The following is a 12,124-nucleotide window of genomic DNA, read 5'->3' as shown; positions in this document are numbered from 1 at the left end:
TATATAAAACGTAGTTCACTAATGTAAGACTATGTATGTATGTTTTACGAGTCTATCTCATTTTTCTGTCCGTGTTATCCGCTATATCACTATTATAGAAGTTAATAATTTAAATAATTTTCTTGAGTCCCAGATCGATGCCACCGTCGACACCGAGTAAAATGGTTGCAAAGTTATATACTTATAAAATTATGTAGACATGTAGTTAGCGCCATAATCATTTGTAATAATTCAAAAGTGGATATCGTTTTTCCGTTGTATGATAGTCATTTTTCTTGAATGTTTGATAAGAACTCGATGGCTTTTATTTTTTCTATAATTTAGATTTTAAACTTGTGATGATAATGTACATTCAAATCCATTCGGTAATAAAGCATGAGGATTGCATTTTACAGTTGCTGTAACATATTGTGATTTAAAATGTGGCTTTTGTGTGTTTTACGTTTGGTACTTACATATTACAAATTATAGTTTTCATGTTTTTGGCAGCTAGTTAATATTCTAGTAATTTTCTAACATTCCATTGACATTTTACTGTTAGCATTTTTACTTAGAAATTCCTATTTTAAAAATAACATACTTTATTAATGGGTTACAGGACATTACATACATATTACAATGTTACCTTCCTTATCCATATTTTATTTATATGTAATATTACGTGCATGCCGTCGCTCACACCGAACAAACATATTATGATTTTAATTCTAAACGCGTCCCAAATAACCAAGTTGTTGCAGATGCTGCCGGAGTACTTTCTCGACCGGACGACACATGCTTCCGAGGCTCGCGAGAATCAACCCAAGAACCGGTATCCTGATATCAAGGCATACGACCAGACGAGAGTGAAGCTCTCCCAGATTGATAGCGTGACGGGATCTGATTACATCAACGCTAACTACGTCATGGGCTTTAAGGTGAGTGCTACACTTCACGTTGTGACGACCATTGATATACCACTAGTTAAAATGTAGATAGGTTACTTACAAAATAATCGACGCTTCTTCGTGGCACTCATTGCGAGAAATGCACACTACGAAGGTGCAATAGGCAAGTAGGTTTGTATGTCTAAATTTATACGCAAAAAAGAGATAAACATTACGGTTGACGTCACACCGGATCATATGTCAATTGATATGCATTAAATTCGTGATACGGGTAACACGTGAGTTATGTATTGCGTCGGGATGCAGCAGCCAGGATACAGAAAGACCGAATTACTTATATATAATAATATGTATTTAATCAAAACCGAATATTACAAGTTTTGGATTAAATCTAACCTAAATTATAACTAACTATCCTAAGTGACTTGCTGGGGCAATGTTAGCGCCCAGAGTGAATTCGCACGTTCGGGACTATACGATGGAAACGGAGCGGTGGTGCGGAGTCAGCGTTCCCACGGCACGGCGGCGGTGCAGGATAAGATGTCTTTCTAGTAATTTTGTTAAAGGCGAATGCCTAACTAAGGCCAATATATAACACGTGCGACAATATTTACGGCACGTTACGTACTGCTCGGTATCGTGTCGTACGACAGGCGTACATAAACGTCGTGAAACGAGTCACAAACGTCACGACACGTCACAACTTACGACAGATTCATACTTCTTACGATGTGACAAATTTGTAATTACCCTCACGCTAAACATTTTGGTATATAATCGTTATGTTGGTTGTAAGGTTCGTATACTATTCTTATTACATGTATTAATGATCCACGACACAATAAAATTTAGCAATTTTGTAAATATAGAATAGTATGAGTAACATTATTTTAATAAAACAAAATGATTTTAGTCCCCAGCTCCGGCTTCCAAAATAGTTGCGCTCTTTTAGAAGCAAACCCTTTAGCCCTACTTTTACCTTTTTAAATATTATTTAATGAAAGTAATAGATTATCAGGTGTCCTAACTGAAGCCAAACACAGACTCGTTACCAACATCGAAAACTCAAATAAAATCGAATCATTTTTTTATTCAAAGTAGATTCTTTAAAGAACTCTATTTAAGATAAGTTATTGAATATTTCCTCTTCACACCCTTGCCATACCTTCTGAACCAGAACACAGCATAATTTAATATTTAATATATTAGAAATAGAATATAAAATTATTTTAAATCACCAGAAATAGACAATAGTTTAAAACTCCAGCTCGGCCTTCTAAAATAGTAACGCTCTTGTAGTCGCCACCCCTATAGTGTGTCTAACTGTGTGTTTTCTGTCCTATCTATGCTTACTAAGGAACTAATGGAGCCCGATCAGGTATTGCATGTGATGAACGCTGTCATTTCTGTTGCATACACCACTCTTATTGGTGCACTCATTTCTGTATTATATTTGTTCTTTGTGTGTATACCCTTATTTAGAAATAGATGTAGTATAGATTTAATTTAGATATTTTTAACAGATTTGTATTCGACTGACTTAAACATTGTAATAGTTCCTTTTTTATTGTCAGTAGAATGACATTAAAATTAATACAGTGTAATTACAATATTCATTATAATTTCAACATAAATTGATTATTCAATGTGTGTGGTTATTTATAATCGTGTTTTAATTAATTATTCATAAACTACAAAACTTAACATTTTTTTAAAAATGATTGTGTAATTTATTTTTGTAAATTTTGATTATTATTGGTTTTTCTAAAACATCTATATGTAATGTTAATATTTTTATACACCTTTTATATTTAATAAAATTACAATCTATAGTTTTAAAAACTATTTTAATGTAAGTGTAAAAAATATAGGATATGATAATTAGTATCTTTGGGAGTTTGTTACGTAATACATCGAAAATGTAAACTTCATATATTAATCATGAACAATATTAATTAGTCTTTAATATCCCTTCCAAAACCAGGAAAGCAAGCAGTTCATCTGCGCGCAGGGCCCAACGGAGACGACCGTGAACGACTTCTGGCGGATGATATGGGAGCACGGGCTGGAGCTGATCGTGATGCTCACCAACCTCGAGGAGTACTCCAAGGTCAAGTGCAGCAAGTACTGGCCGGACGAGGTCAGGGGCGCGAGGGCTTTCGGCAACATCACTGTGCATCATGTTTCTGAGAAGCGGTGAAATTTTTTTCTACTTAATTACCAAACTTTTGCCTCACAGCGGTATCGTCCGTCATGGGTGTACCATACTCACAAAAATGAACGAAACATGAAAATTCAACACACGTAGACAATGTCAGGCCTTTGGCAATGTTTCTGATGTGTCTGAGAAGTGATAAGGTTTTTTTTATTCTCTTAATATACTGACAGCCTTTCAGTAGTCTGTCCGTATTAGATGCAATGGTTGTATATAGTCGAACTTCACGAACTAAAACCCAAAACAAGAGTCTAATTGTTCTATTTAGTTTATTATTTGTTTTACTTTAAGGTACTCTGATTACATCGTGAGAGAGTTGAAGATTACAAAACAGCCGACGAATTCGGAGGGTCAACCAATTATCGAAAATAACGGTATCGCGAAGAGAAATGGAGGTAAGTTATTTTCAATGACTGATTAACTGTCAGAAAAAGGGGGAGACTTAAGTTTGTATGTATGTAGTAAATGTTATTATATCTGTATCTATATAGTAAATGTGGATTCGTGTAATGTCTAATATCGTCTAATGTAATAGTGAATTTGAGTCACTGGCGTTAAGCTTTCCTTTATCACATATTGATTTTTGGGTGTTATGTTAGCGCTTCAACTAAAAAAGATAAAAAACAGATAATTTTCTATGATTACGTGACATTAGAGGCTTTGTCGGGCAATAGACCAACAACAACATTGCATTTAAGCAGTGTGCAATAGAACTAACGTCAAAACGCATACATCAACACTTAAAGCACAGTGTTGCATCAAAAATATTGTTTTCTGCCCACTTGCAATATTTACTTCCTTTACTTGCAATATTATCATTATGGTAACAATTTATTACCTGTTTTGTAAAAAAAAAAAACATATTTTTTTACAATGTCCCAATAGAATTACTAGTTCAAAAAAATCATTTCCCACATTTTTACCGGTATATTGTATACGCAGAGTGTGGCAGCGAGAGCACGCCGACGTCGCCGCGCGAGGGCAAGGGCGAGGCGCGGCTGGTGCGCCAGTACCACTTCCTCATGTGGAAGGACTTCGCCGCGCCCGAGCACCCCCACTCCATACTCAAGTTCATCAAGGTATGCTGGCAACTGTTTAGTCGTGCACAGAGTTACCGAATAGAGTCTTCACTGCTACTATGAAAATATAATACTTTCTGTTAAATGTCAATCTAAAACTTGTCTTAATTTTTATAAAGTTTATTTTCGTTTCGTTTTTTTCTGTTTTAATGTGTTATCTGTGGCCAAATATTTAATCAGGGCCGACTTACATAAAACGAAAGATGCAAGCTTCTGCGTGCTGCATCTTCTCTATACCTAAAATTTGGTCCTTAATATTTGAACAGACTGTCCTTGATATTTAAACAAAATAAACTGGAATAAGACATTTACCTACTAATATTTGCGTATATTCGTCTGTGTTCGGCGAATATCTAAATGTTGCGTACGATATTGTTCCCAGCGCGTGAACGAAGCGTGGTCGAATATGGTGGGTCGGCCAGTGGTGGTCCACTGCTCGGCGGGCGTGGGCCGCACCGGCACGCTGGTGGCGCTGGACTGCCTGCTGGAGCAGCTGCGCACCACCGGCCACGTGGCCGTGTTCAACACCGTGGCCGAGCTGCGCCGCCAGCGGAACTTCCTGGTGCAGTCGCTGGTGAGTGTGCTGTTGCAGTGGTGGCGCACCTCTCGGCGGGCGTGAGCCGCACCGGCACGATGGTGGCGCTGGACTGTATTTTGGTTTGAAAGGTGTGGTAGGGAAGACAGATTATCAGAGTCAGAAGATTATCAGAGTCAGAGTCAGATTATCAGAGACAGAAGATTATCAGAGTCATTCCAACTTACTCCATATGAGGCCATATAGCCAACCTCAGGTTAGACTTGTAAATGTAATCTTATCTGAGATTGATCACAGATATTCATGTTTGACAGTGGTCACTTTTAATCAGATGGACTGCTAGCTCGTTAGCTACTTCTATTTTATTAAGAAAATATGTACAACCAAACCAAACAAACATCCCGTTATTGGAGTGTCTTCGGCTGCCACTTCTCCATAGCAAAACCAAATATATAATTCTGTAAGAAACTACTTTAAATTAAATATGTTGATATTGTTTACAGAAACAGTACGTGTTCGTGTACCGCGCGCTGGTCGAGTACGCGCACTACGGCGACACGGAGATACCGGCGTCGCGGCTCAAGACCGCCATCGATCGCTTGCGGAACACTCCGGAGGGAGCCGACAAGTGCCTCATGGAACATGAGTTTGAGGTAAGTAAATTTATAAAGCGGTTTTGTTTATTGGACGTGGGATGTGAGGAATGTTTAGGAGATTAATGGGGTCGATTTTGATAAACATTAAATATTTTTTATGGATTTTTTTATAAATCTAGTTTTGTAATCGGGATTCAGATATTTTCATTGTGAAAATAAAAATACATATGCTTTATTTTGCGTCTTCCGATAGTTTTATATCTTGGATATTGAATATTTTAGATACGGGCTGTGTCAGACGAAATAATATTTTTTTTTCTATAGAGATGTCTAACAGACGTTGCCCATGTCTGCGCGGCGGCTGTATTACGTAAGATATAGACGTCAAAATTATGTATAGGAGAATATGTTCGAATCTTACACGGCACGCGTCTGGCACGCAATACGAAAAGCAGCCTAAATGAGCAGCTTTAAATGAAGCCTAATTTCTGATTAACAGAAGATGATGGAGCCGCCTGTAGCGGAGCCGGCCAAGTCGTGTGCGGCGGGGCAGGCGGACGAACTGCGGGCCCGCAACCGCGCCCCCGACTGCCTGCCGTACGACCGCAACCGCGTCATCCTCGCGCCCGTGCCCGGCAAGGACTACTCCACCTACATCAACGCGTCCTTCATCGAGGGTGAGTGCCCCCGCCCCCGCCCCCGCGCCCCGACTGCCTGCCGTACGACCGCAACCGCGTCATCCTCGCGCCCGTGCCCGGCAAGGACTACTCCACCTACATCAACGCGTCCTTCATCGAGGGTGAGTGCCCCCGCCCCCGCCCCCGCGCCCCGACTGCCTGCCGTACGACCGCAACCGCGTCATCCTCGCGCCCGTGCCCGGCAAGGACTACTCCACCTACATCAACGCGTCCTTCATCGAGGGTGAGTGCCCCCGCCCCCGCCCCCGCGCCCCGACTGCCTGCCGTACGACCGCAACCGCGTCATCCTCGCGCCCGTGCCCGGCAAGGACTACTCCACCTACATCAACGCGTCCTTCATCGAGGGTGAGTGCCCCCGCCCCCGCCCCCGCGCCCCGACTGCCTGCCGTACGACCGCAACCGCGTCATCCTCGCGCCCGTGCCCGGCAAGGACTACTCCACCTACATCAACGCGTCCTTCATCGAGGGTGAGTGCCCCCGCCCCCGCCCCCGCGCCCCGACTGCCTGCCGTACGACCGCAACCGCGTCATCCTCGCGCCCGTGCCCGGCAAGGACTACTCCACCTACATCAACGCGTCCTTCATCGAGGGTGAGTGCCCCCGCCCCCGCCCCCGCGCCCCGACTGCCTGCCGTACGACCGCAACCGCGTCATCCTCGCGCCCGTGCCCGGCAAGGACTACTCCACCTACATCAACGCGTCCTTCATCGAGGGTGAGTGCCCCCGCCCCCGCCCCCGCGCCCCGACTGCCTGCCGTACGACCGCAACCGCGTCATCCTCGCGCCCGTGCCCGGCAAGGACTACTCCACCTACATCAACGCGTCCTTCATCGAGGGTGAGTGCCCCCGCCCCCGCCCCCGCGCCCCGACTGCCTGCCGTACGACCGCAACCGCGTCATCCTCGCGCCCGTGCCCGGCAAGGACTACTCCACCTACATCAACGCGTCCTTCATCGAGGGTGAGTGCCCCCGCCCCCGCCCCCGCGCCCCCGACTGCCTGCCGTACGACCGCAATTTAGGCACGATGAAAATTAACAATATATAGGATATTGTAAACTCACCTAATCATTACTTGTCAAATCTGGGTTAGTCTATTTGTTAGCATTATTGTAATTTAAAATAAAATGATCATTATTTTTTACAGCGTACGACAACTCGGAAGGTTTCATTATCACGCAAGATCCGCTGCCCAATACGATTACCGACTTCTGGAGGATGGTATCTGAACACAATGTTTCTACGATCGTTATGTTAAGCGAGGTATGTGGAAATTAATCTTTATTATTCGGTAGGTTATATTTTTTTTTCGTTTTACTAAGATATTTCTATTTTACACAACGTTTGTGCTAAATAACATTGTATTTTGATATCTAAATCAATCATTATGTATTCTTGGAAAATTCCAAAAGTTTTTAGATCCTTGAGAAACTAACCGGGCAAAGACACAATCCAGAGAAGTTAATATTCCTAAACCCTAGCTATGATGAGCTAAGTCCTGTACAAGATTAGAAGCATTTGCCAGTTGAATAAATTCCCTTTTTAATGTACATTGCATAAATATTATTTCGTACCCCACAGCTGGGCGAGGGCAAGTGCCCGCGCTACTGGGACGACGGCACGGCGCAGTACGACCACATCGCCGTGCAGTACGAGGAGAGCGAGTCCTGTCCGTACTACACGAGGCGGCAGTTCCGTGTCACTAACACTAAGGTATGGCATACACTACATTTTATTAACTAAGCAATTTTACTGAAAATATTTAACATATTGTTTGTTTTTTTTTTTTTAATTTTTTGGGAGTATTTTCCTTATATTTTTGTTTAACTTGTCCAAATCGATGATATTCTACTCAACTGTGGAGAGTTATTTTGTGAATATTACCTATATCGTAGTCTTTATCACGCCTTACAATTCAAAAGGCTTAGGTTTATATGTTAAATATAAGGTGTTAATGTATAATGGAACAGTGGACACCGTTCCAAACTACTAGTCCGCTTCGAATATAGAAAGGAGTCGCGTCGCAATAGTAGATTGTAGATATTAGTGGGACGAAGACAGCGCGGGGCACCCTCGGCACCCTCCGCTACCCGCTGTCGCTCGCGGGGACATATCACAGTTAGTGTGCCCTAAGGTTGCTATGGAGTTTATGCTTGTAGTCGTGTTCCATCGCATTGGCTCTTTGACTGACACCTTCGTGCATTAATTTCCGAGCGGACTTTAAGTTTGGCGCATAACATGTATATTATGATAGAAGATGCAAAATTTTATGGATGAATTGTTTTTTTTTTTATTTAATAACAAAATGTTAGAAACCCCAGAAAAAGCCGTGTCGCGGCTGCGAATGAAAACTACTCTGCGAGTTGTTCGTACGTCGTTAATACAGTGAAACCTGGTTAAGTGAGACATCAAGGGACCTGCAATGTCGTTTCACTTATAGAGGTATTCCACTTACCCAGTGTCTCAGATATACAGGTATAAATAAATATCTGTCTCATTTACAGAGGGTTCCATTAATAGAGGTGAGAATACAGGTTATTTCAGTTATACAGGTGCGATTTTTCAAATAAACATCTGTATGATAGTAAAGCGAAACTAAAACTGAAGGTAATTGAAGCTCAAAATTTGTACTTACGTACTTGGAATTACGTGTGGAATTTGTGGGTAGAATAAGAATGAGTAAACAAACAATGTTATCTCAGTTACAGAGGTTTATGCATATAAAATTTACCCGCTGTCTCAGTTATAGAGGTAACTATGATGATAAATCGAAAGAACAAATCCCAGATATAGAGGTTTACCTCGTCCCACTAACAGAGGTAATTCAGTGCCAAAGTGTTGGGACCCCAGCATGAGTTCCAGTTATGGAGGTTTCTCACTTATCCAGGTCCCACTTAACCAAGTTTCACTGTATTACCTATTGTCGCAGAGCGGCGAGTGGAGCGCGGTGCGTCAGCTGCAGTACCAGGGCTGGCCGACGGCGGCGGGCCACGTGCCGGAGGTGACGCGCGGCCTGGCCGAGCTGGCCGAGCTCGCCGCGCCGCCCGAGCCGCGCCCGCCGCGCCCGCTGCTCGTGCACTGCCAGTGCGTACACACACGCACACAAACATGCACATATCGATATACGAATATGTAGGACACGCTGAACACTTACACACATATAAAGGACGTCACTTTACACGTATTTACATCAGCACGCGCGTCCTAACCGCATGAGAGCCGCGTGATAGTAAAGATAGTACCCGGGCTGGCCCACGACGGCGGGCCACGTGCCGGAGGTGACGCGCGGGCTGGCCGAGCTCCGACACAACACGCACATATCGACATACACACACATACACACATGTAGGACACTCTGAACACATGCATACACACGTAGGGTACGCTAAATACTTACACACGTATAAATGACGTCACGCGTATTTACGATAGCACGCTCGTCCTAACCGCATGAGAGTCGCGTGATAGTAAAACCAGTACCAGGGCTGGCCGACACACACCACGACACAAATACATGCATACACAGACATATACACGTGCACACACATATACACGAAAGACATGCCGTTACTGTACACGTGCACTGGACACTTACACACATATAAAGGACGTTAAATTTGACACGAGCTTACAAAAGCAAGTGTTTAGGCCATGCGCTAACTGCATGAGTGCAGCGTGATAGTAAAAGTTCCACACACACTCATACAGTTAAAGTAGGTCTTGGTGTGTTTTTCACCACATACAAATATATTCTGAGTTAAGTACGTAAGATAAAGATACGACTGTTAGAAATTTACAGCTGAATGTAGTTTTAACTTAGATGTAAATTTTGGCGTAAATATCACACTTGTAGTAAATGAAAAACTTTGCCAAAAGATATTACTGAACATCACCCTTGTGAACTCACAATCAATAAACACTCATTGTCAATAATATATGCAATAAGACATACCTAATCAATTAGTCTCCTTCTCCCTCCTCAGATATGGCACGGAGCGATCGTCGTTGTTCGTGGCGCTATGCATCCTGATCTGGCAGCTGCGCATCGAGCGCCGCGTCGACGTCAACAGCGTCGCGCGCAAGCTGCGCTCCCAGCGCGCGCGCACCATCGACACCTTCGTGAGTACACGCACGCACACACACACACATGTACGCATATACACGCAGTTAACATACGAACACACACACACGTGTACACACGAACATACACACACTAACAGATGCGCGCGCGCACACATTAAACATATACGCAGACACTTACGCCTGTAATTACCCTTCGCAGTCGGGTAAAATAAAAGTGGTACACACGCTCACGCAAGAACGCTGTTTGCGTGCATTATTGTGTCAAAATAAAATGCAAATAGACGATTGCGTACACGCATACAGACTTTCGTACTCGTAGGAATGTGTACGCGCACATTAACGTAAACATGACAAATATTTTCACGCATTTGTGCATATTTTAAAGTATCTTGTAACGCTACTTTGCTCTTTATATCTTTGCTGTAGAGGGTAAAGTTTATCACACGCTTATATCTTTTACCTTTCTGTGTAGCACGGATATCAATGGAGATAAACATATAGCAATACCAAACTTTAATTCAGATTTACTTGATTCCAAAGACATAAAGACCTAACCAACAAAATATGTGTTATTTATTTTTTAATCAGATTTTATCAATAAAATTTTAATTTCCAGTTGCAATACGAATTCCTACATCGTGCCATTCTCAACTACGCGGAGCTTCACAACCTGCTAGAGGACAGCTAAACTCAATAAGTGTAACTATAGTTAATATAGATTAAACCTTGAACCAGCGTAAGAACTAACTCAAAACTGAGGCTTAAAACCACCTATACCTTGTATGTGGGTTGAGTGAATTATACATATATTTTAAGCGAATTTAATCGGTATTGTAAAGCGTTACGGTGTATTATAGCGTACAAATTTTTCACACAAATTTTCGATCGCTTTAAGCCGTAGTATACGTAGGTATCGCTCAGTGATTATTGTTTGTATAAATGTTTTTTTTATCAACTTTACGTGATATATACTTCTAAGTTTTCAGGCAACTAGCTTTTGTAAGAAATCGTTTTTTTAATTTTATTTCATATAACTAATTGAATGTGCAGTGTACCGGCATATAAGGCATTCCAACTAAGTCCTCGGTAACTGCGTCACTGATTATCGAAATTTGATGAATATCTTCTACTGCGCGTAGGGATTGTAATAGTCTTTTTGGACCCAATTTGAAAATTATTAAACGCTAAACAATTTGGATTTCGAAATAAGAACACTTTTGTGTTCATTAAATTTCAAAATGTATGGCAGCTAAAACCCAAGCCAAAAAAATTAGAAGCAATTCTACCCTGTATTCATTATTATTCTGAAAATTACTTAAAAAATTATATTTATATTGCCTATGCTAGGTGCTTGACGAATCAAGATTTGTAAAATTTGAATTATTCAATGCTCATTTTTTTATATACGATTTTGACTGCTTTTGTGATTTTTGTACAAAGTTTTATGTATTTTATTCAAAGTCAATTTTATATAATTTAACGATGATTTGGGATGGGACGGATAGTATGGAAACCTTTCACTAACTTGAAAAATATATAAAAATTAATATTTTTGTGCTGCTACTTCTAGAACTACAAATCTATATTCAAAAAATTCAAAGGTTATGAAATGATCAGAAATCATCATCAAATTTTTCTTAGTGTCTATATGATGACTTGTGAAAAGAAGTGACTAATAAATACACTACAAAGCCTACTAACGCCCATTTATAATTATTTATCTAATATTTGCATACGGAAGGTCGAATAATAACAATGTCTACTATGAAGAAATCGTCAAACATCTTTGGTAAACAAAATGTTGGATAGATTGGTTATTAACAACGGGAATAAGGTGTGCTTTGCAAGTGCAACTTGTATGATAAATAAAGTCCCATCTCGCCGTAAATGTGTGACCCGTAGCGCTTAGATAGGTATGAAATTTTGTTGCGATCTAAAATTAATTCAAAATAATTATGTAATTGTAAATTGGTACTGCGCAATTTATTGCTGTATGTTTTGTTGGTTTGTTGTTCGTCATAATAATATATAGAATTAA

General features: G+C 41.2%; 1 protein-coding gene across 1 annotated transcript in view; it reads left to right on the top strand.

Annotated features, from left to right (window-relative positions):
- The window catches only part of Ptp69D (Protein tyrosine phosphatase 69D), a 32,430-nt gene extending 20,306 nt beyond the window's left edge, over positions 1-12,124 (top strand). The window contains exons 15-26 of the mRNA XM_073089982.1: positions 741-917; positions 2,872-3,083; positions 3,394-3,497; positions 4,045-4,181; positions 4,564-4,755; positions 5,220-5,369; positions 5,812-5,989; positions 7,151-7,266; positions 7,585-7,716; positions 8,933-9,087; positions 9,987-10,122; positions 10,703-12,124. Coding sequence (XP_072946083.1) covers positions 741-917; positions 2,872-3,083; positions 3,394-3,497; positions 4,045-4,181; positions 4,564-4,755; positions 5,220-5,369; positions 5,812-5,989; positions 7,151-7,266; positions 7,585-7,716; positions 8,933-9,087; positions 9,987-10,122; positions 10,703-10,774 — 1,761 coding nt within the window. The 3' untranslated portion in view covers positions 10,775-12,124. The remainder of the gene's footprint in view (positions 1-740; positions 918-2,871; positions 3,084-3,393; positions 3,498-4,044; positions 4,182-4,563; positions 4,756-5,219; positions 5,370-5,811; positions 5,990-7,150; positions 7,267-7,584; positions 7,717-8,932; positions 9,088-9,986; positions 10,123-10,702) is intronic.

The sequence above is a fragment of the Epargyreus clarus genome, unplaced genomic scaffold (assembly GCF_041222505.1).
Source record: "Epargyreus clarus isolate Ecla_fem2 unplaced genomic scaffold, WU_Ecla_fem_2.2 ptg000031l, whole genome shotgun sequence".
NCBI classification, from domain to species: domain Eukaryota; kingdom Metazoa; phylum Arthropoda; class Insecta; order Lepidoptera; family Hesperiidae; genus Epargyreus; species Epargyreus clarus.
Note: the sequence above shows the minus strand (reverse complement) of the source record. Positions and strands in the feature narration are given on the sequence as shown.